The sequence below is a fragment of the Camelus dromedarius genome, chromosome 9, assembly GCF_036321535.1.
Source record: "Camelus dromedarius isolate mCamDro1 chromosome 9, mCamDro1.pat, whole genome shotgun sequence".
NCBI lineage: Eukaryota > Metazoa > Chordata > Mammalia > Artiodactyla > Camelidae > Camelus > Camelus dromedarius.
In genome coordinates, this window is record NC_087444.1 from 3,857,444 (window position 1) to 3,881,499 (window position 24,056).

Genomic DNA, 24,056 nt, shown 5'->3' on the forward strand with positions numbered 1-24,056 from the left:
GTTAATAGCAGCCTTTATCAGATTTTGTAGCATTTTGTGAGAGGAGGAAGCTTGGTGGTGGTGCTGTTTCAGTCCATCTTCTGCTACCACTAGAGTTCTTTTTAAGAAACAGAAATACGAACGTGTTATTTCTTCATTAAAATCTTTCTGCTATTCTAAAACACAAAATTCTTAGTATGAGAGAATGGTGTTCACGATCTGGTCCTTCACCACTTCTCCTACTTGGCGGGCTGTATGGAGTTAAGTCTCTGAGTCGGACAGGCTCTGCCCGGCCGTTGCAGTCTGCTTGTGGTCACTGTCATCTCCACTTCTCCCCACCCTTTGATGCTTATTTTCCTTCAAGATTCAGTTCATTTAGCACTTTCTCTTAGATGTTTTCTGTCTTTTTCTGATCTCCAAACTGTTGTTACTTCCTCTGCTCTCATGCTGCTCTAAGCATTCCTCTACTCTGGTTACCACGCTATGTGGTCCTAGTTTATTTTCTTGGCTTCTGCTTGGGTCAGACTCTGAGTTTCTGGCGGGCATGAGCTGAGTCATCTTTAAATTCCTCGTTTGCACATGTTAAGGGATAGACATTCAGTAAGTATAGAGTGGCAGATGATGTAGGATAGTTGAAGGGTGATGGGCAGGCAATTAGAGACACCAGCATACATGAGTAGAGATGTTATCTTCGGAGAAGTGACAGTTGTGTACTTGAGATTGTAAAACACGTGCTGGGGGTTGGGAAATCAGTGGACCACTTTTAGAAGGCAGGGAAGGGACTGGTCTACATTGCCAAACTATTTTTTTCCTTTTTTTTTTTTAATTGAAATATAGTCAGTTTACAATGTTGTGTCAATTTCTGGTGTACAGCATGGTGTTTCGGTCATACATATACATACATATATTCCTTTTTGATTCCTTTATATTCTTTTTCATTGTAGGTCACTACAAGGTATTGAATATAGTTCCCTGTGCAATACAGTAGAAACTTGCTTATCTATTTTATATATAGTAATTATTATCTGCAAATCTCAAACTCCCCGTTTATCCCTTCCTACTCCTTTTCCCCTTGGTGACCATAAGTTTGTTATCTATGTCTGTGAGTCTGTTTCTGTTTTGTAAATAAATTCATTTGTCTTTTTTTTTTTTTTTTTAGATTCCACTTGTAAGTGATATCATATGGTATTTTTCTTTCTCTTTCTAGCTTCACTTAAAATGACTATCTCCAGGTCCATCCATGTTGCTGCAAATGACATGATTTTATTCTTTTTTATGGCAGAGTAGTATTCCATTGTCTAAATATGCAGTCATCTGTCAGTCGATATCTAGGTTGTTTCCCTGTCTTGGCTATTGTGATAGCACCGCTCTGAAGATGGGGTGCATCTGTCCTTCTGAGTTAGAGTTCCCTCTGGATAGATGCCTAGGAGTGGGATTGTTAAGCTGTTTTATGATCTAAATAAATCAAATGAAGAACAAAAACAGAACAAAGCAGTTTCCTTTCCCTCCCCATGGATCCTTGCCAAAGTTCAGATTTCTCATGCTGGATTTCAGAGCCTTTCTTTATCTGGTCTCCCCTTACCTGGCTAACCTTACATGCCATTTCTTGCCAATGACTACTCTCTGTTACAAGTAGGCCAGTTTGTGACCTGCTCTTTGAACAGACTGCACTCATTCCTGGCTTTGGAGGCTTATTCATAATATTAGCCACACCTGGAATATCTCTCTCTCTGTCCTCTGTTCTTTAGCTCTTATCCTTTAAGAGTTAGGTCAGGGCCACCTTTTCCATGAAGTATTTTGAAGCAGCTCTTGATCTGAATGATGATCATCCCCCTTTAACCTCTGAACCGTGAACTTAGGTACTTTTCTTGTTTCATCTATTCACTGCCTGACTGGGTGTGATCTAGCTGTTCGCCGTCAGTGTAGCCTTGTCCACCAGCTTACGGAGTGGTCCTTCATCCTTTCCAAAGCCCCAGCTGATAGATGGTGGGCACACAGTTTCCTCCCCCAAATATTTCTGAGAAGTTTCAGGGAGCTGTGTTTCTCTCAGTCATGCCTAACTTTCCTTCTCTGTTTCTGCTCTATTTTAGATCCGACTTATATCTTGTCTCTTGAGCCTGTCATTTTGGTATCTGCCTTGATTCCTCTAAAGCATCAGTCACAAAGCAGGTGTTTGTGGTAGAGTTTTACTGAAAACGTGAGAGTAGTGACAGGGATTATTTGGTGGCAGTGAACAGCTTAAAATGGAGACATCCTTTTTTTTTTTTTTTTTTTTTACAAGTTTCTTGGATATTCTCACTGTTGGAGATTTGTTGGCTGTTTTTCGCTGAGCCTCAGCCCTGCGGCCTGTCGCTGGGTCTTCTCTCTACCCCTGGATGTTCTCACATCTTTAGATTCTACCCCGTGTACTCTCTCCCGCTGACCCCCCTACAGCTTTCCTGCGCACTGAATTCCGCTTTCCTTCCTGGGGTCTGCTCCTTTCAAAGCAAGCTCTGGAAGGGTTTGGCTTTACCTTCCTGTTTCATACGCTCACTGAATGTTCTGCGAATTACAAGCATGAGTCAGGTGAGGGGCTGGAAATTGAAGGAGACCCTTAGGATGAAATGTGTGTGGATGTTGAAGGGGCTGGCCTTATATGGATCCTCAGAGTAAAAACGAAACGCTTAAGCAATCATAGGTAAAGAAGGCCTTAAAGGATTTGCCAGGAAAAGCAGCTGTGTACAGAAACCAGCAGATGCTGGTTATTTTCTCAGAACTGTGTAGCTGTCTGTGGTCTGCTGGGGGAAACTGGGTGTAGACCGTGTAATTAATTATACTTCTCAATTTTGGACACGTTAGCATCATTGGTCAGGCATTCCGCTTTAGGGCTTTTGCGATTGCTGTTCCCCTGCCTGGAATTCTCTTTCCCTGTTTAGCCCCGCTGTTTACTCCTTCCCATTAGTCAGTCTTTTAGCAGATACCTTCTCAGTGAGACTTTCCATTGCCACTCAATTTAAAATAGCATCTCCTACACACACACACTGCCCACTTTCTTGGCTTTACTTTTATCCTTAGCACTTAGCACTATCAATTGCATTATTTAGTTTATATACTAACTTGTTTATTGTATGTCTCTGCTGCTAGGATGTAAGTTCCATGAGGGCAGGAAATTTTTGTCTGTTTTGTTCATTGTCAAGCTCCAGTGGCTAGAGCTGGGGCTGGCAAATAGTAGGCACTCAAAAATGTTCGTTGAATGACTCCAACTCTGTGATGCTCATTTCTTAGGGATGTGGTTACTGTTATTTTAAGTAACAATTTTTTTCTTGCTGCAAATGTAAATGTCTCCTTAAGTATATTATGAGCTCTTTAGGAGCTGGGTCCCTTTTATGTGCATGGATAAACCAAATCTTACAAATTTATAAAAATGGGTATCATTTTATAACCTGCTTTTGACAGTTAACAATAGAGTGGAAACATTAGAGACAGTTTTTAAAAATTAAAAGTTATCCATAATGTCATCACCATAACACACATACTGTTTTATTTTTATTACCTTTTATTATTTATGTGCATATATTTTTACATAGTTATGTAATGTTTTGCTATTTTCATTTAAGTATAGACACCTTTCCTGTGTTTCTACATGAACTTCATTACTGTATTAAAAAAAAGATAAATACTTCTTTGTGTGACTGTATCATAATTTATTTTACCCTTACATATTGAGTATCTTGATTGCTTCTGCATTTTTTGTAGATAATACTGTTTATTGTTGTGAGTGAACATCTCTGTCTCCGCTGAATTATTTCATTGGAATAAATTGCCAGAAATAGGGTTAATGAAGGAAGGTTATGAGTGTTCCTTAGTGTTTGTGGAAAATGTATGAACATTCTGGAGCTACAGAAATTCCATACTTTACTTTTTGTAATTTGTTCCATAGAATACTATGAATGAGTGATGATTTAATCCTCTAATTACCATTAAGGAGTGTTTGAATTGGGGGGGCTACTTTAGAGGTGTAAAATGATGTTACAGGATTATTTTAATTTGAAAGAATGCATATTTTTATATGCAGCAACTTATCTTTATTATGGCTGCACTTGGTATAGGATAAAACATGGTCTTCGGAGTTAGATATGGATTCAGGGTTTTATTCAGCTGTTTGCTACATCTGTGATCTTGGTCAATTTACTCAACCTCTTTAAGCCTCAGTTTTCTCATCTGTAGAGCAGGGATGATAGTATTTACTTAACGCACTAGTTGTGAGGATTAGATGAGAAAGCATTCTAACTCAGCCGCTGGAACAAAGCTCAGTAAATAAAAGACTGCTTTAGCTCTCCCTGTGCTTGCTACAGGACAGCAAAACATCCCACTGTTAGGTTCGCAGAAACTCGAGTCTTCCTAAAAATTTCCTCAAATATGCCATGAAAATCTCCCTGAAGAAACCTTTTGCGTTGGTAGAACCAGAGTTGGACAGTTGGACAGTATTTAAGTGGCTTTTACGTGGCGTGGTTTCAGGCCTCTGTGTTTTTGTGGTTGCTGCTCCTTGACTACGGTCCTCTTTATTCCTCCACCCCTTTAAGAGGAGATTTGACCGACAGAGTGAAATGGACTGTTACCTGCTTTGTGAATCCAGAGCTTTCGTTACAATGGGTGAGGTTACATTCCTTTTCTTGACAGTTGTTATTCTTCAGGCATATGTAGCTTATATGGTTGTTTTTCCTTACTTCCCCCTTCTCAGTGTGTTGTGTTTGATTTTTTTAAAAACCTGGATGTGGATCTTTGCACTTATTTTTGTTTGGGCACATCACTTCCTCCTAAATTTTTTTGCATCCTGCACATTTAATTAGTGTTCCTTCTGCATATTTTGTCAATAAATGAGGTTCCTGGAGAGGACTAAGCACAGAACAATGTATTTGTATTTCTTTTAAATGATACCCTTTGGGTGTTGTATTGGTTCTCACTTTTAACTTGTCTGTTGCTTTTCACACCTGTCCTTGTGACAATGACCAGCACTCTGACAGCAGCGCTAGGCACCCATCCACACTGGGCCAGTCAGTCCTTCCTCCTTTGTGATGTTTCTGCTGGAGCCAGTGGGGAAGAGTCTTTCTTTTCTAGTCATGGAGCTAATGAGACAAGACCCTAGAGCTGTACGTGGCATCCATCTCTTTTACATGGAAAAGGTGGAGAACCCCTGATTTGTTCCGTCATCAAATGCTTTGTAGCATAATAAACTAAGATTACAGAATTTTCATGACCCCTTCAGAGACAGGAATGAGTTTGGTCTGACATGACTTTTTGGTGAACTCATGCTTGCTCTTAGAATTTACCACTTTCTTCTAAGTACCTATGCCATCTTATTCACTTACATAAGTAATTCTTAATTTTTTCCCCCCAGGATTTCAACGTCAGACTCATCCAAGACCTGATGAATATCATCACCTTCTAATCTGTTGCAATAAAATACACACTAGAATTATGAGGAAGAAAGATAGGTGCTCTTTGTAATTTTCTTTAGAATTACATATGCCAAATTAAATTTTATGCAAAATGAGTACTATATTTCTCTATTGTTATTTTTTTGGAATTATTTTTACAGAATGTTAGAGTTGTTTAAAAATGACATTTGTAGTCATTTCTCTTAAAAAAAATAGGCATCGGGCCCTTGCTTAAGAATATGGCTTTTCTCAAAACATCCTTTTTATGAGGAAATCACTTTTGTTTTAGGCATCTCTGTCGAGAATATAGCCTTTCATAAATGTGAAGGTAAAACACTCTGGATGACTGGCGGTTGTGCTCTTCAGTGGGAACCACTATGCACATTAAGATAAGCTTGAAGCCTTGTTAGGTAGAACTAGTGAGCATGCTACAGGTGCTTTTGTTTGTTTTTTAAAACGTACATTTGTTGTCCTTTGGCTAGATTAGCAGTCCTGGATTAATGCAATTAAATTAATAAAGTATAAAATCGAAAATAAAGCTCACCAAGGCGTTCATCTAATTTGATGTCTGTGAATAGGTGTAAGCAACTCGCACACTGCCACAATGGTATTGTAACAGTAGACATAATTGTAGGTTGTATGACTTACTCTATGCTTAAGAAGTTACCTGTTGGCATTAAAAATAAATGTACTATGTGGAATGAGGCAACTTCTCTAGGTAAATAATAATTTAGTCATTTAATCAGCATGCTGTGTCTGTGTCACTGCATGTCACTATTTAAAACATTTGTACACTTTCATAAACTTATGAAGTAAGCAACGTGAGACATGGTATCTTGTTGGAAGGAAAAGGTATGGTCCTATAAATTTATCTTTAGTGAGTAGGACTAGACCTAAAAAATTGTTTTATAATTAAATACTGTTTCCATGCTTTATAGTTTTACAAAGTAAATATTTTTGCAGTATCAAAATAAATACACACTTTGGAAAATTTGAATAGTAGAAAAAAAGAAGAGACTAAACACCTGTAATGATTATTGTCATATTTCATTGATTCCAAGATGCACTTTTTCATATGTAAATATGCTTTTTCATATTTCATCTTCTCTGAAATTAGGGTGCAATTTACAACCGGTGCATCTTAGCTTTGATTAGTATGGTATTAGCATATTGTTGCATTTCCTTTTTACTATGCGTGCTTTTAACTTACTTGTAAAAATGCTTCATAGTAATTTGCATCAAACTCAATCTTCTGACTTCCAATTCAGTATTATTTGAATTTATGTTTCTTTCTTCATTACATCTTGGAGGTGAACTTAAGTTATAGCAAAAGGAGAAATTGAAGTCAATTCAGATCTTTTCCTCATTCCAGAACTAGGACTGGAGGGAGTAGGTTGGCGTGGGAATCAATGAACCACTCAAAGAAAGGAACGCAAAGATCATGCACTAACTTAGAGAACATTGCGTTCCTGCTATGTGTCAGGCTGGGTTTGTAGAGGTGAGAGGTCCTGTTCTCAAGGTAGGGGTGTGGTACAAGTCTGTACCTTCATTCAGCATTTAGTGCTCGGTGCTGAGGACACGCGGTAGTGAATGAGAGAGGTCTGTTTCCTAGGTGGATCCTGTGGCGGGAGAAGACAGAACCTATTTCATTCTAGCTTTGTATTGGGCACTTAGAAAGATTAAAAATTGAATTAGACAGGATTTCTGCTGTTAAACTCACAGGCTGTTGAGAGAATCCTGTCTCTTAACATTTCACATCAAATTTCTAGTTAAAAAAAAAAACCTCCTGGTATATTTTATTTAAAATATTATTCTCCATTTACCTGTGAATACAGTTTTGTTGCATTAGGAAATTAGATTTAAGGTGTTTTCAATTATAATATTCATTTGCTTCTCCCCTCCCCTTGCAATAATGCCCAAGATGTGTTATTTAGTAAAGGAATAGGGGTGGGGAGAAAGCAAGTGTAGGACAGAATCAATGAAAGGATCTCATTTTTTTTATGTGTTTGATAATTTCCATTTTATTGAATGAGTGAATATATTTCTCTATGTATTTAATCACTGGCTCAACAAATAGCTACTTTCCCTCGCTTTATTGAAGAAAGGAAGTGTAGGAGGAAATACAACATGTATCTGGTACATTCTGTTGACTGCTTGTTGTGTGTCACTAGGCTAGGCATTGAGATACCGAAGTGGTGAACATTACTTCTAACCCTAGTGTTGTGGAAATAGAAATACACGGAAAGTTTGCACGAGTCTAGTCTATGACTAGGCCTGTGGTAGACGCATACCTTGGCGGCAGCACTGAGCTGGGGATGTCTATTTACCTGTTCTGGGTGTTACCTGGGGGGGGCTTCGTATCTGTGCCTGATCTGAAGAGAAAAGGGGTAAAAGGCGTTCTAGGTGGGGAAGCAGCCAGAGCAGAGATGGGGCACTGGTGGAGTTCTGATTTGAGAACAAGGGGCTGCAGAGACTGGAGGGACTGGTAGCGTTACTAGTAGGTATTTGAGAACTTAGTATAGGCATGGTTTTAACTATTTTGCCTTTATTCCTCACAACAGTCTTTTGAGATAGTTGTTTTTTTTTTTAAATCTTCATTTTATCAGTGAGTAATCTGAAAGATACAAATGATACCTGATTATAAGAGTTCTTAACTTTGAATTAGCCATGTGGAAGCTGCAAGAGAGAATAAAGTATTTTTATCCAATCCTTCAGATGGACTTAACCAAGCGCCCGCCGCGTAGGAAGTCAAACTCTTGACAGCAGGTGTTTGCAGCAAAGGGTTTATTGCAGGGCACTAAGCAAGGGAGTGGGAGACGAGCCACAGCAGGTTTAGTCGTCTGACTCTGGTTGATTAGTTCAGTTAGCCAGAAGTCAGAGGGGACCAGAATGGGGATAAAGTTTTGGATGGAGAGATTCATCATAAACTCAGTTTCAGATTCAAAAGAATAGCCAAAAATCGTGCAAGGGTTAAAAAAAAAATCTTATGTTAAATTCAAAGTGAAATTAATTATTAAAATTTTATTGTAGTATGTTAATATTAAAACATAGTCATAGTGAGATACTCTTAAGGTTTTAAAAAAACTTTTTATTGTATATTATACAACAAATATAGAAAACTGCACAAAACACATATATAAATTAACGTCTTTTTTGGTAACTACCACCCAGGTCGAGAAATGTATTTGCCATCCACCCTGAAGCCTCCCACATGCCCCTTCCAATCACAGCCTTTCCCTCTGCCACCCTGACCTAGATAGCAGTTGAATCTTTGCACGTCTTTATAATTTTATCACCCAAATGTGCGCTCCGGAGCACTATCATTTAGTTGTATTTGTGTTTTTCTCGTTCAAGTATCTTTTAACCTGCATGTCTTCATGCCATTTCTCTTTCCCCTTTCTTTGTTATGGTTTATTTGTTGAAGCAATCCAGTGTTTTGACTGATACAGATTCTGTAATCTGGATTATGCCAGTTTCATAATTTTCCTTCGTATTCTGTGTTTCCTGCAAATTGGCAGTCAGATCTAAAAGCTTGATCAAATTTAGATTTTGTTTTGTTTTTTGGACAGGAGCACTTCCTAGTTATCGATGTCCTGTACTCTCTCTCCTAAGGGGTGTAATGTCTGGCTGGCTCTCTTTTTTTGATTTGAGCAGCCACTGATACGTGATGCCTCAATCAGTGAGTTTATTAGGGCTTGCAAAATGGGGATATTTGAATTCTGTTACTACTCCATGTAGAGGGTGGAATGCTTCCATAAAGAGAAACTTTTCTTCGTCTACTGTTTGATTACCCAGTGGTACAGTTCAGTTAGGAAAGGGAAGGTAAGTATTTGCTTCTTTATTTATCAGGTTTTAAGATAATACATTAGTTCCTTGTTATTTCCTGAAGGTGGGCAATGAGTTCTTCCTAAGCGTCGTTATGAACCTGTTGATTCAATACTTGTAAATAAATGTTCATGCTCTTGTATAGATGCTTTGGAGGAACCTTACTTTATAAATGCCGTGAATCTTACAAACGCATGAAATGTGCCTTAGTGATCACCTCTTGCATTTGCATTATATCTGTTTAAATGTAGAATCAGCTTGTTGAGGTTTTGAGGAGGGTTTTATCTAACCCTCATAGATCAATTTCTGATACTGGTTATATTGCCCTCTCTTTTTTTTGATCAGTCTTGCCCTGAGTTTTTAAATGTGTTCTTTTTCTTTAAAGTCTGACTTTTAGTTTTGCTTTACCTCTATTGAGTGTCTTTTATTTCATCATTTTTTGCTTTTATCTGTATTCTTTTATTCTTTATAATTTCTTCAGTTAATTTTGTTCTTTTTCTAATGTTCAGATAATGAATTTTCAGCCTTCTTTTTTAATGTGTGCGTTTAAGGTTAGAAGGTCCTCTAAGCACTGCTTTGGTTGCATCCCACAGGGTTTTGATAGGTAAACTGTTACTTTGTAAACATACCATTGGATATGTATATCATTCATTTCAAATTTTTAAAATTTCTTTGACCTGTGACATTTCACAAGTGAATTTATTTATGTCAGTTACCTATTGTTGTATGACAGACCACTCCAAGTCTTAATGGCTTAAAACAGTTTTTTTTTTTTTTTCCCCTTAATTCTGTGGGTTGCTGGTTAGTTCCTCTGCTGCTTTTGTCTGGGTTCACTTGTTAGGCTGCTTTCAGCCAGAGGGTTGGCTGGGAAGTTCACATCTGATGGTTGGTGCTGGCTGGTGGCTGGGGGGCCTTGGTTCTCATCTAAATGACTTTATATCATTTGGTAGGCCAGACTAGTTCCTCACATGGTAATTGCAGGTTAGCATTGCAAGAAGCTAAGGTGAAAGCAGAAAGGCTTCCACCATATTCTGTTGGCTAGAGCAAGACACAAGCCTGGCCCACATTCAAGGATGGGAAAAAAGATTCCTCCTTTTTAGGGATTTGTCTCAATATTTAATTTACCACAGTTTACAAACATTTGGAAATTTTTCTTGTGTTTTTCTTTTGCTGTTGATAACCAGCATAAATGCTTTGTGGTTGAAAATTAGAATTTGGAGAACTTCTGTGCAGCCATGAGCTTGATAGCTCCCCAGTGCTTGAGAACTTTCTGATAAGATTGGTCAACAATATTAACAAATATAATTTTTTAAAAATATTGTCTAATACATTTGGAAGGTCTGCTTTATAACTCAGTGAACCAGTATTTTCCAAATGACTAATGCATGACCTTAGAAAATTTTGAATGGGTAGAAAGAGCCATTGAAGATGTAGTGCAGACCAGTGAGTTCTGTTGTATCAGAGTGTAAGTGTATTGCTATGATTTCAGACTGCATTATATCTTGCAACACCGCAGGAGAGTATCCACAGTTATTGGAATACTCCTGTTTAACAAGTATCTATCTGTATTGAGTAGGGAGGAAAAAATGCAGACTCAGATATGAGAATTCATTTGTCTTCTACGGAGCCAGACATAAAGAAGATTTGCCAAAATATGAAACAATGCCACTTTTCTTACTAAGCGGTTTTGTTTGGGAAAATATAGGTGTTTTTGCAAAAATTTTATTTAATGTGTAATGTGTTTATCTTTAAGTGAGTAAATATTTTAAAAATTTCTAAGGTTGAAATTCCATATGATAAATACCCATATAACAAAAATAAAAGTTTTGAGGATCCTGAGACCACAAGGTTGAGAAACACTGATCAAGAATAGTTCCTAGCATATAGAAGGCAGCTGTGTACATCTGAATGATTCTTGACCGCGTCACTTTTATAATTTACCTGGCTTTTCAGTAGCAGATGTGTTTGATAGTGTATCTTTTCTGTGTGTCTTTCTTCTACACTTTAGCAACCGACTTGTTTTTCTGTATCTTACCCTGGTCCTGTGACTCTCTTTTCCTTGCCTCTGCCCAGGCAGGGCTGTTGGGCAAGGCAGTGGAAGGACTGATATGAACTTCTGTCATTTTGTAAAGTGTGCTGATTTATTGAGCGAGAAGAATATAGATGAGCAGCTCCTGACTGAACCGGACACCGATACTGGTATAGTAGACTGGCTGTATGAGTGATCGTGATTCACATAGTCACAAAATTAGATTTAAAAATAACTCCAGTTGGTTAAACCCTGAAATATAACAAGACAACTGATAGTCAATGATTGTTGCACATATTACAGATACCTTGCCATTTAGTGTGCATGTCGGTAATATATTTCGAACACAAAAACTTTTATTTTAATGGATTTAGTGGATAAATAGTTTTTTTTCAGTAGTAGAACACACAGGAGTAGAAGACATGTCTGTTGTAGAGCCTTTTTAGTTTCATAGGATAAATTATTAAGAAAAGGAAAATACTGAATTTTTGGTAGACTTGAATCTGTCTACTAGTAGATCTTGTATTTGAAAGTAAATTAACTTCTTTCCAATCTTTAGCATGACGTTTCAAGTGAAAAAAATGTAAGCTGTTAAATAGGATTCTAGTATACTACTCTAATTTATCTTAATCTGTGTGAGTTATGTAGCTGGAATCTTCAAAACTGAGGAAACGTTAAAGAATTCTTCAAAAAGAGGAATTTAGAAAGCCTTATAAAAGAGGCTCATAATTAACTGTGCATGCTTGAACGTGTATATGGAAGGCATTTTCTGAAACAGTCTTGCCATCTCATGAAAATTTAAAATGAGATAATCCTGTAATACAGCTGAACTTAGAATCAACAATAACCCCAAGCACTTTAAAAATGATAGCGCCTACCAAAGTGTAGTTTGCCTTTCTAGCCTTATTGAATGACCTGGTGTCTTATTACTGAAAATGTTCATTCTGCAGAGTTTTTGGAGCTCCACTAGGTGTTGAACATAGGGGGCTGGGTGATACATGAGCCCTGCGGTGGCCAGGGAGATGTGCTCCCCACATTGCCTTCAAAGAAGGGCTTACTGTCCAGCTGTGAGGAATGCAGATCATCAGGTAACCCCTTCTGCACACATCTTAGGGTCCCCCTTAGCTGCAGAGCCATCTTCCCCCCAGGTCATGACTTCCCTGGAGCAGCATGCGTTTGCATACTGTGCTGGAAGGAGGTTTAAAGACTTGACCATTTCAGCTCATGACAGAGCGCTCTGATGGACAGACAGTACTTGCTGTAGGGCTCCCTGCCCAGCTGGCTGAAATTTTGTTGGGCCTACATCACAGCTTGAGTTCTGCCCAAACTTTCTTTTGTCACCTTCCTTTCACAGACATTGATCTCTAATGAACACTTTGTACTCCAAACACCACCTCACCTCTTCTTTGGAGAGCCAACCTGCAGTAACTCTGATCTCATGGAACTACCTTACTGGGAGGAGAGAGAGATTTAGAATGTGATCAATGTTATGCAGAAGCATGGCGTGCTAGGATGGTGTGTATGAAAAGAACCCAAGCCTGATATTACAGGGTTTAGGGAGAGAGTCTGGGTTAGTAGTCAGACCCGGCTTCAAGTGCCAGAGTAACCTTGGGGCTGCTGCTGACTCTTCCAAGGCAGTGTTTTCGTTTGTAACAGGGAAAGGACACATGATCTCTCCTGTAGGCAGTTAACCTAGGATTGCCCACATGGCTGGGAGAAGATTTCTAGCAGCAGGAGAGAGGGCCCAGGGCATAAACATCTTTCAAGCCCTTGCTTGTGTCAATTTGCTGATGTTCTGTTGGTCAGAGCCATTCACATTGCCATGCCTTAATTCAAAGATAGAAAAACAGACTCCACATTTCCATGGGAGAATTTGTAAAATAAGTGTGTATGTGTTTTTTTTTTTTTAAATTACCAACATAATACCTGATGCATGATTGTAGTAGTTAACACGTACTGAGCACTTCCTGTGAATTATAGTTAGTAAGAGGCAGCTGGACTATTGCATTTAACATAGTCTATCTCAGGCTGACATGTAAAAGAAGAAACTCATTTGGAGAATCTGATATATTCTTTTGATATCTTAAAATAATTTTTATGATGGGAACAGTTTGCAAGTAAAGCTCTCTCGCTCTTTTTTCTTTTTCTTTGCAGTAAGAAGAATGGAAAGCCACCATTACAGAACAATGAGGTAAAATTTTAAAGCATCTACTCTTTGGGATTTCATGCTTTTGTTTCATTTATTTCATTACATGTTTTTGCATTAGGATAAGATCATGGATTTTTAGAATTAAAGGGGAACTTAAATATCACCTCCAATCTGCTACGTATTATAGAAATTCTTCCTAAAATACGAATCTGTGTAAGGTGACTTCTGGTATTTACGTGAACTGGTTCATTTGATGGCAAGTGGGAGTGCCCGGGAGGCAGCCGTGTGTCGTAGTTCCAGCCCATGACAAGATTCACCGTCCCGTGTAGCCTCTTAACAACTGACTCTGTTTTGTCTTTTGTAGAAACAGGACAGGTTTACTCTATTTCCTCTAACAGACTCTTGTATTTTTTTAAGATAGTTGCATTTTCTGAGTCCTTCTCTCCCACACCAAACAACCCTAATCCCGCTAAGTATCTCTCACGTGACATGGCTTCTGACAGTTCTTCAGTACATAGTGCGCCCTCCTCTGGGTCTGTACCAGGTAGTTCTCTGTACATTATGCTTAGAATAGAGCGTGCTTGTCCAGATATGACTTGCCTAATGTGGAATGCCTCGGCACTGTTACATCTCTTGATATGAGTATCATATTGCTAAAATTCAGCCTCAAATTGCTTTTACTTCTTTAGTCATAACTGCTTTACATTAAGTGGAGTTTATGGTCAATTATAACCTTCAGGTACCTTTCTGGTGAACATCTCTGTTGACAGATTTCCTACATCTGTATTTTATCAGTTGATTTCTTTATTTCTTTTTTAAATAACAACTTTATTGAGATATAATTCATACATAAATAAAATCCATCTGTTTAAGTATACAATTCACTGGTTTTAGTATGTTCACAGAGTTGTACAGCCATTACCACTATCTAATTATAGAAAATTTTCATTTCCCTAGAATGAAATTCCATACCCATTAGCAGTCATTCCTCATTACCCTCTCCTCCTGGCCCCTGGTAACCCCGATCTACTTTCTGTCTCTATTGATTTGCCTATTTTGGGCATTTCTTAGAAATAAAATATGTGGCCTTTTGTGACTGGCTTCTTTCACTTAATATGATGTTTTCAAGTTTTGTCTGTGTTGTTGAGTGTATCAGTGTTTTATTCCTTTTTATTGCTGAATAATATTCCATTGTATAGCTCTATCACATTTATTTATCCATCAGTTGAGGGAAATTCAGGTTGTTTCCCCTTTTTTGGCCATTATGAATAATGCTACTATGAACATTCACGTACAAGCTTTTGTGTAGGCATATGTTTTCATTTCTCTTGGATGTATACCTGGGAGTAGCATTGCTGGGTCATAAGGTAACTCAGTTGTGTTCTTTCAAATACACATTAATTTATCCCTGTAAATCTCAGTCTGTAGGGTCTACTAGTCTATTCTGTGGTATGTCTATTCTATCAGTGTAGTTTTGAATGTAATCCTAACATCTAGTACATTAGGTGGAAGGTGTTACCTACAAATTTAACGTGCCTTCTCTATCTTCCTCAGTAGTATTGACTAGGTTAGGACAAGAAAATTCCTCTGTGGCATGTCTTGATGTTTGGTTTTTTTTGTTTGTTTTTATTTCTGGTTATGATTTATTCAGCTGTGACTATATCCAGCTGTAACAAAATCTGATCTTTATTTCTCCATTGGAAGACCACAATAGTTTAATAACATTAAGTTCCTTAGTTTATTAATTCATTTATTAAGTCTTTCAACAAATAGTGATTGAGCCCCTCATATATGCCTGACATTGTTCTTGGTTCTGCACGTACAGCAGTTATCAAAGTCAGTTCCTGCCCACATGGATTTATGTTGTACATGTCAGCTAATGTACTAGGTACAGTATCCTTAAAGAAGAAAATCAGAAGGGTTTCATGTGACTTATTTGTAGTCGACTCAGGCTGGCTTCTAGTGATTCGTGTCTGTCAGGTCTTCCCAAGCCCTCCATGTCAATGTCTGTTCTCTGAATATTCTGGAGATTGACATCAAAACTGCTATTCTTTCGTTTCCATAATGTTTGAAAAATGGAACAAGATGTGCTTATCTCCAGTCTTCTAGCAAATCTCCATCTTCACAATCTCTCATATCTAAATTACGCTAGTGATCAAACCTTAGTTACCTGCGTTACAGCCGCTATCTGCATATCATCACATCTGCAGACTCTAGGCCATCACTGCAACTAGTCAGTCCAGCAAATTCATGCACTCATTTTAAAATTCTTACCATTTTAGGTACAGTTTTTAAAATGTATACTTGTTTGCTAGTCATTTGGTATAAGCATGCTAAATTTAGGATAGATTAAATGATTGGCAAAAAAAGGATATAAGACAGTGTACACACTGATACCAAATATATAAAATTCATAGGAAGTGCACACATAGGCATATGGTAAAATGAACTTTGGTAAGATGTGCAAATATTAACAGTTGATATCTCTCACTGGTAGTGTAGGCTTCTTATTTTTGCTCATCATATTTTTCTATAGTGAAGATGTTACTTATGAGGGGAAGCAGTTAAAAAGGGACTTTTTTTCACTGAAATTTTTAATAATCATTGGTGAGATGCGTTGGAGTGTGATACTTTTCGTAAGACAAGATTTGAGAAAAAATTTAATAGAGTTAGAAAATAGTATAAAGAGATAGTTGACTTGATTTTTAAAATATTTATTCATTTAATTTTCATGTAATACACAGGGTCTAAAATTCAAAATATATAAAGATACACACTGCTGGGTTTGATATTTAGCATTCCCATGCATATTTTTATACTTTTGGAATGTGTGTGTATATGTATATCTGTGAACAATGTAGGTAGAATTATTTTGCATATTAAAAATTTTATAAATTGAATCATTATATGTATCATTCCACCTTTTTTCAGTATGATTTCTTTAGATCCATCTTTGTTGATGACTGTAGATCTAGTGAATTTTAACTGCTCTATACTATTCTTTTATGAGTATGAGCTGCTTCCTTTTCTACAGTTGCACAGAATTTTCATTGCATAAATTTACCATGACTTATGTAGTATGCCATTGTTGATGTGCATTTATGTTTTTAATTTTATAGTATAAAGCAGTGCACACTTTTTTTCATTTATGTGTTAACCGTACATGCACGAATACCTCTAGGATAAGTTTCTAAAGGTAAATGTGCTGGGTTGTTTCACATTTTACAGTGAGTGTACATTTTACATTTTGATAGATGCAACAGAATAGTTTAATCAGTTTACACATTCTCTAACAATATTCAGAAATGCTTACATTCTTGTCAGCACCATAGCCTTTCATTTTACTTGCTATTTCAAACATCTTTTTCAGTCAGTTCTAGTTCATCTCACCTTTTTAAGTTGATTTGACACATCAGCGGGAACTTCTCATTGCTCTTGGACCTTTGTTGACTCCTGAATGTTAAGTACATTCTGGTTGCATTATTACTTTAACTTCTTAGATGATCTTTATTTAATGATTTGTTTGCTTTTCCTATGATTTGCATGTTAGATTTGTATCATTAAAGTGGGGTTTTTTTTGTACTTTTAAAAATTACTGGGAAGTTTAGAGGTGGGGAAAGTCAATTGTGAATTTAAAATGAATTCTTAGGAGAGACTAGTTGTGTTTATGAAATGCACATTCTCTGTAGGTGTTTGCATTTAGATTGGTTTCAGGCATGAGTTTTATTATGTCATCAAGGGTGGTAGAGCATCTTGATATTCCTTCAGCCTTTCTGAGGCAGTCCTCCAGTCCAGGTGTTTGGTGTTTCCTGACTCTAGGAAGTATATAGTTCCCTTCATGGATTCAAATGTAATGAAAATAATAAAGTTAGCTTTCAGACAGCTTAAGAAATAGGAGCAGTGACAACAGGAACAGAAGAAGAAGACGAGGAGGAATTACGTACCAGGTAAACTGCTAATTCTATACCAGGTGCTTCGTTGTTACAGACTTAGAGCTTTTTTTTTTTTAAAGCTTCCTGATTGTTTGCCCTAGATCACTTCTTGAGAGCAGCTAGAAATAGGTAGTCCTCTGTATAAGTCAGAAGATGGCCATTTTCCCTTGGAATTATTCTGTCCAAGGCTCAGTCTAGGAATGGAGGAGATGCTGCCTGCTGGTGGGATGAGCTGAGGTAGGGAGGCAGAGACAGGAGGAAAAACTTGAGAGTACAAGTTTAACTTTTTTTTTTTTAAAAAAAAGCATTTGATGTGCATTGCCTTCTCTTTATTCTTTTCTTCCTATCCTTTCTCAGTTTGGGGACATGAAAGAGGAGATTTAGGTTGAAGTTACAAGGTTTGGCTTGAGGAGAATAGGCTAGCTAAAGTAAACAGACAGTGAGCAGTGCTTTTTGTCTGTTTTGTTCACTGGTGCGTCCCCCATCATTGGGCTAGTAACTTTATTGAATGAATGAATGCATGTATATGCGAGTGAAGTGGACTGGGCCTATGAGTCAGCTGGATGAAGTCTGCACCCTTCATAATGTTTGAAAGACCTGAACTCTGTTCCAGCAGTTACAGGGTCGGCTGGTTCTCATACAGTTCTTTCTTCTTCAGATCTAACTCTACACGCTCAGTGTCTTCACACTTCCTTCCTTGGTCTGCAGTTCTGTACTACACACAGTGTCTGTTAGGATCACAGGTGTGAAACACGTGGCACAGTGTCTGGCATAGGGGTGGCAGCTTATTATTATTCTATTTCAGTACGCAGACTAGTCACATGAGGTTTATCAAGTTAGACATTAATTTCATTAAAGCATATTTATACCAGTTTGTCTAACTAATAGAGTTTACAACACCACGGATATTTGTTTATCAAGAGTGCACTAGTTAATAAATACGTGAGCTGTGGTTACAGGCATTGGGGGAGGGGCTAGGTTAGGGGATGGGGTCCTTCTGTAGAGTCGTGCCTGTTCTGAGAAGTTTCTCCTGGCTGTTCTTCCAGACAGCCCAGGTGTAATAAAACAAATAACCTCCACCATACCCAGTTCAGGTCACTTTTTTCCTTATCCTTGCAAACTGTTTTATACCTCTATTTTCATGGACCAGTGAAAATGCAGAAATGTCTGAGGGTAATAAGATGAATTACTGCTCTGGTGGTTACCCTGCACACTGACAACCAACTCGAAATCCTGTGGTTTCAGGGCTCAGTTCTTCACAGGCCCTGCCTGCCTCTTCGGCTCTGCTCATTTTGTCTCCTCTGCTCGAGCAGTGGTCTGGTGTACACGCCAGTTTTACTCCTGAACTGGGCTTTGTGCTTGGTGTTCCCTGTGCTTTACTACCCTCCCCCTCCCGAGATAATCACGTGACTACATTTTATTTACGTCTCCGCTTAACCGACACGTCCCAGAAGAGACTCTTCTCATCATACTTTCTGAATCATGCTTTTTTTTCTCACGACCCTGCCTTGTCTAGCTGTACCAATCTGTTTATTGGTTTATTTTTATGTATTTCCCCTGCTAGAATGTGAACTGTATGAGTGAAGGAACCTTGTCTGTGAGTTTATAAGGAAGAGGGAGTGAATTGGCAGATTGCATACTGGAAACACTAAATGATAAATCTAGGAATCCAAAATTTTCCTGAAATTGATAGCAGGAAAATTCCTGTTCAGGAGTTCCACAGAGTTCCGCTGTTGGCCAGGAGGTGGATAGTGAACAATGAGCAAGCATGGGGCCGTCCTCAGCTGGCCCTCCGCCTGGCCCCCCCCCGCTGCTGCCCGGCCCGCGGCCCCGCTGGGCGGCCTGCGCACCGCACGCGCACCGCCCGCGCACCGCCCGCAGCACAGGAGCCGGCCTTCCACCGGGTCTGGGCGCTGGCTGCGCCCTCCACGCGCAGTGCCCTTCTGCCGCAGATTTCTCTGGCTTCAGAGCTTCTTGCTTCCTTATTCAGTTTTTGGCAACACCTTATTTTCCTGAAAGCATGTTTGAAGATGAAGAACAGTGTAGGCCTGTGTTCTTTGAATGTGATAACCATCTTGATGGTTGTTTATGTTGACTTGGATGAGACATAGTTTTTTAATCTTACTTGTTATAGCTGTTTTAAAGCTTTGTTGTTGTTGTTTTTTTAATGTAGAAAGAGGGGAAAAAAGAGCGAGCTGTGGTGGACAAGGTGTTTTTTTTGAGGCTCACACAGATTCTGAAAATCATGATCCCCAAAACATTTTGCAAAGAGGTAAGTCTTACGAAATTACAATGTTAAGTGTTGAACTTGAAAGGTCACGTGACGTAATTTTATCTTTAAATCATTGCCTGTCCTACAAGTACCCTTGTTAAACAGTGCCAGTTTTTAAATAGTGTTTTCTTGTTCGTATTTTATGTGAGATACTAGAATACTTCAGCACAGCTACCCTATCCAGGACTGCTTTATTATAACATGATGAAAACAAGGTTAAATTTAGAAAGACAGATCTTTTTATCGCATTAAGATGTTAACAAGTCACATTAATATGGAATATGTTCAAGGGTTGCTTCTTCATATTTGATTAAATATGTTCTTAAGATACCTAAATGATAATCTGAATTCAAGTATTTTCAGGAAGTGAGCTGGTTGTAAGAATAAAGTCTTGTTATCCCCTCCTTTGCCTTTTTATCAAGATTATTTTTGTCATTATTTGTTTGTATTTTTAATGACTCAAAAAATAATGCTGTGATCTCCCTCCTTAATCACCTCGGTATTCTCCTTTTATACACTAAATACACCATTTTTGACTCTTCCTCCTCCCCATACTTCCCTCATCCTTTCAGTCGCTGGTGTCTGCTAATTTTTCCTTCTAAACATGTTTGGCTAGATACTACAGTGTTCTTTAATTAGTCTCATTCCAAAGAATCTCCCCCTTTTAAATCTTTTCTGCCAAATATGTCTTCTTAAAACATAATTGTTCCCCATTGTTCAAGTTTTTAAAAGCATTAGCCTCATAATCAGTTGATAGCAGGAAAAGGCTAAGACGTTCTGAAGCTCTGAAGTTCTCCGAGAGAAGGCCCACTCCTCCATCCCACTTGCTCTCCTTCCCCTCACGTCAGCATGATGTCTCGTTGATTCCGCCCTTGAGAAACTAAAAAATAATTTAATAATATTTTTTCTCAGTTAGATAGAGAATAATATGTTTCTTAAGGAAAAATTAGAACATGTAGTTATTTATTTCCCTCGGTGCCTAATTAGCCTCCCACTCAGAGAGAACCTCTGTTCGTATTTTGGTGTAGTCTTCTTGTGTGTGAGCACATATTTTAATAAAAATGAGATCACACTGACACTTTTTAAATCTGCTTCCTCCCTTATGTTTTAAATGTTTTTTTCCAAGTATCCTTGAGCTTCTCTTAGATGAGTCTCTTTCCATTCCTACTGTTCTCACTTACTTGGATTATTATAATCTCTTAATTGGTCTTTTTGCTTCTCCTTTTCTAACTAGTCTTCTTTCTAAAACTCTAAAAAAAACCACATTTGGCTTCTGTCTTTCCTATAGGGTTAATCACAAGCTGACTTTGCCCTTCTTTTCAATACCATCTGCCTGGGAGATTCTTTGCTGTGTTACAGCCAGGCCCTGTGCTCTCATACTTTCAACGACCTCCCCCCTCCTGACCCTGCCCAACACCTCCAAAAGATAAATATATTTAAAATGCAGCCTAACGCTCATCGTCTTCTTTGTGGCAGTGTCCCATGTCTCTTCAGACGTAATTAATTCTCATTCTACAACCTGTCTGACTTTGAAGAATCTTTATTTAAAATTCAAGCCACAGAGCTGTTTTATGAACCATCTTTAACGGGTATAAAAACCCCAGTTGAGGAAGTGAAATGAACTCCCGTAGAAATCATAGATGACTGAAGTTAGAGAGATTAATTAATCACTGCGTGAAATAAAGAAATGAAGAGACTGTGTATGAATATATGGAAGTTCATATGTATCATAAAGCGAGGGACTGTCTGAGCAGACTGATCTTTAGTTTCTGACGTGCTCTACAAACCCAGTAATGGAATCGTGATTCTACGGACATCTTTTGTGTAAAAAGACATTCCAGGACTGTCAGTCATCAAAGTTGGTCAGATTTTGCTTAAGTGAGACAAGTAAACTTGGTACTTATTTTAAGAAAAAATTAAGCAAAGAACATAAAATAAAGGAAAAAACTTTGTTTAATGTTAGCTTTATTCTTCAATTGCTTAATTTAGCACTGAGACTGTATTTAAGGTCTAAATTAGAAGTTAGCATTACAGTTAAGGCGTCACCTACAGATAGTACTGATGAAAATCAGCACGTTCCTCTGTTGTCAGCTGAATACCTAACTCTGAGGTGGTGCGACAGGGTCGGGAGACAGTGTCTTCCCCACTAGCCAGCTCCCCAGACGAGGGGGGCAGCTGTCACAGCTCAGTCACATCGGCTTTCTTTGACATTGTCTTCTTTCTTATGGATTCATTTATTACTTCTGTGTTTATGAATCCTTACCTTGTCTTTCACTTAAAGGGCTATATTTTTAGTACCTTCACCTTTTAAAAAAATAATACTGATTTTGCAAAAATTACATAAGTCGTAGGTGTAAGTGCCCCTCAATTCTGTAACTTTGAAATCAAACACATTATCCAGCCAACATTCCCCCGTCACACACCCTCTTCCCTGACTTCAGCTTCTAGGTTGCTGTCATAGTCCTCCAGTTTAGAACACTGAAGGTCTGCCTTGAATGTGCGTGTGTTGGAGTTGGAGGCTGGAGGGTAGATTCTTGCTTCACACAGTAACTGACTTCTAGCCAGTCCCTCAGCCTCTCACCTCTCTCTCTCGATCATCCATCTTGCCCAACATTGCTTATGTAATGCTCTCCAAACAACACCTTTTAACATTTTGTTCTACCTAGAAGCTTGCAACAGGTAGCTCTGCTGGATATTCAAAACCATAATTCTTATGGTTTAGTCTGTTTTTTACTTTGCATTAAATCTTTCTTTTTTTTTTTTAACTCATAATCCTCATTCTCAACTTTGTTTTACTTGGTCTGTTTAATGTATTTCTAATGTCATAAACCTCTTTTGCTACCTCAGACCTTCCCATCCTGCCACTCATCACTTGAAGTGATGCAAATATACTTACCTACACTGGTCTGTTTTCTTACTTTTTACGTGTAAATCTTGCCTTAATAACTAAATTGAAAGCCCCGCAGGGGCAGGGGCACTATTAGAGATTTTTTTAAACAAACTGAACCAAATTTTTTCTACTTAGGCAAAATTTTAGGCTTCATTGTTTGTATTTTAACTCTGTCTTAGCAGTTATTGTCATTTTTATTTATTAGAATTGTATATTGAGAACATACGACAATCACAATGCACTGTGATTCAGGTACCCAAGTAAACACTACTGCTTTCTGTCATTGACTGATTGTATGAAGGCAAGTCGTCTGACCTGCCTGGGATTCACTTTTGAATTCCAGATTAGGAAGTTAGATTAAATGATCTATAAGGCCTTTTCCATTTACATTATATTTTTAAACTTCCTTTAAAATTATATTTAAAAATTGCCTGTAGGTAAAATGTCAGCCAACTATATTAAAGCTAAAATAAAGCTTTGAATTTAGAAACCAAAAATCTCCACCAAGGTAATGTTTCTTTTACTTTCTAAGGTGCGTTTAATTAATTTACTATACCTGGTTTATTTTAGACAGGTTACTTGATACTTATTGCTGTTATGCTGGTGTCTCGAACGTATTGTGATGTTTTGATGATTCAAAATGGGACACTCATTGAAAGGTACTTTTCTCTTCACCTTCCTCCTATATGTGTGAAATACTGGTTTGTGTTACATTTAAGCATTATCTTAAGCAAGAAATAGATTCTAAATTAGGTATAAGTACTTAAGTCAAATTGTGCCTTTGTTCATTTTCTTAGTAGATGTTTACTGAGTGTCTCCCGTGTGCCACAGGCAGTTGTAGGTATGTACCTGTGAGCAGGAGAGACCCTGTACCAAGCCCTGCACAGCTGGCGGTTGTTTAGAGGGTCAGAGACAGGAAACAGAAAATGTAAAGGCATTGTAATAATTCCTGTAATGGGAGTTTTAAAAAGTCACGAAGTTGGATGTTTGAAATTAATGAGATAATTTGAGGAACATATCAAAGCATCTCAGGGAATCACATTGAGAATGTTTATTAAAAGGCAAAAAAGTCTTAGACATTTTCTTCCATTTCTGGTTAGTGTTGTATATTTTTTTATTATAGTCTTTGTACATACTGTATTGTTAATCACTGCAACTAACGATTTTGAATTTAAAAACAAAAATAATAGAATATTAACATTTATCTGTTAATAAAGAATTTATTCCTTATGATACCAATTTGAATGTCAGAGTAGAAATTTTTTTGTTAGTATTTGTTTCCTGGTATGCAGTATTTTATCAGAAAATTTCTTAAAATACTTAACCTAAGATAACTTTCTGAATGCCAGTAGTTGAAATTTTTAAATGCTCCCTAATTTTGAAAGCTTTTTCCCCTCATATCTCTGATTTGCTTCTTAGAGGATTTGTAGGAGAGGAAGAGTGCCTTACGCTCATGTTTTCTGACCCCTCTCTGGCAGAATAAAGGTTATCGCATAGAATTAAAACCCTAACAATATACCTCTGAATATGTGTAAATCGTGTAGACTCCTATGTTCAGCTCAG

At 37.8% G+C, this 24,056-nt stretch overlaps 1 protein-coding gene across 7 annotated transcripts in view; it reads left to right on the plus strand.

Moving 5' to 3' along the window:
• The window catches only part of ABCD3 (ATP binding cassette subfamily D member 3), a 137,260-nt gene that overhangs the window by 77,570 nt on the left and 35,634 nt on the right, over positions 1 to 24,056 (plus strand). For 6 of the 7 annotated variants that reach the window (XR_010382178.1, XR_010382177.1, XR_010382176.1 and 3 more), the window contains exons 2-4: positions 13,405 to 13,441; positions 19,505 to 19,603; positions 23,064 to 23,152. Coding sequence is in view for 4 of the 7 variants with exons in the window: in XM_031457638.2 (XP_031313498.1) it covers positions 13,405 to 13,441; positions 19,505 to 19,603; positions 23,064 to 23,152 (225 nt within the window). In the remaining 3 variants the exon portion in view is untranslated. Of the gene's footprint in view, positions 1 to 12,469; positions 12,766 to 13,404; positions 13,442 to 19,504; positions 19,604 to 23,063; positions 23,153 to 24,056 lie in introns of those variants that run through there. The other variant, XM_064488738.1, reaches the window with a different exon arrangement.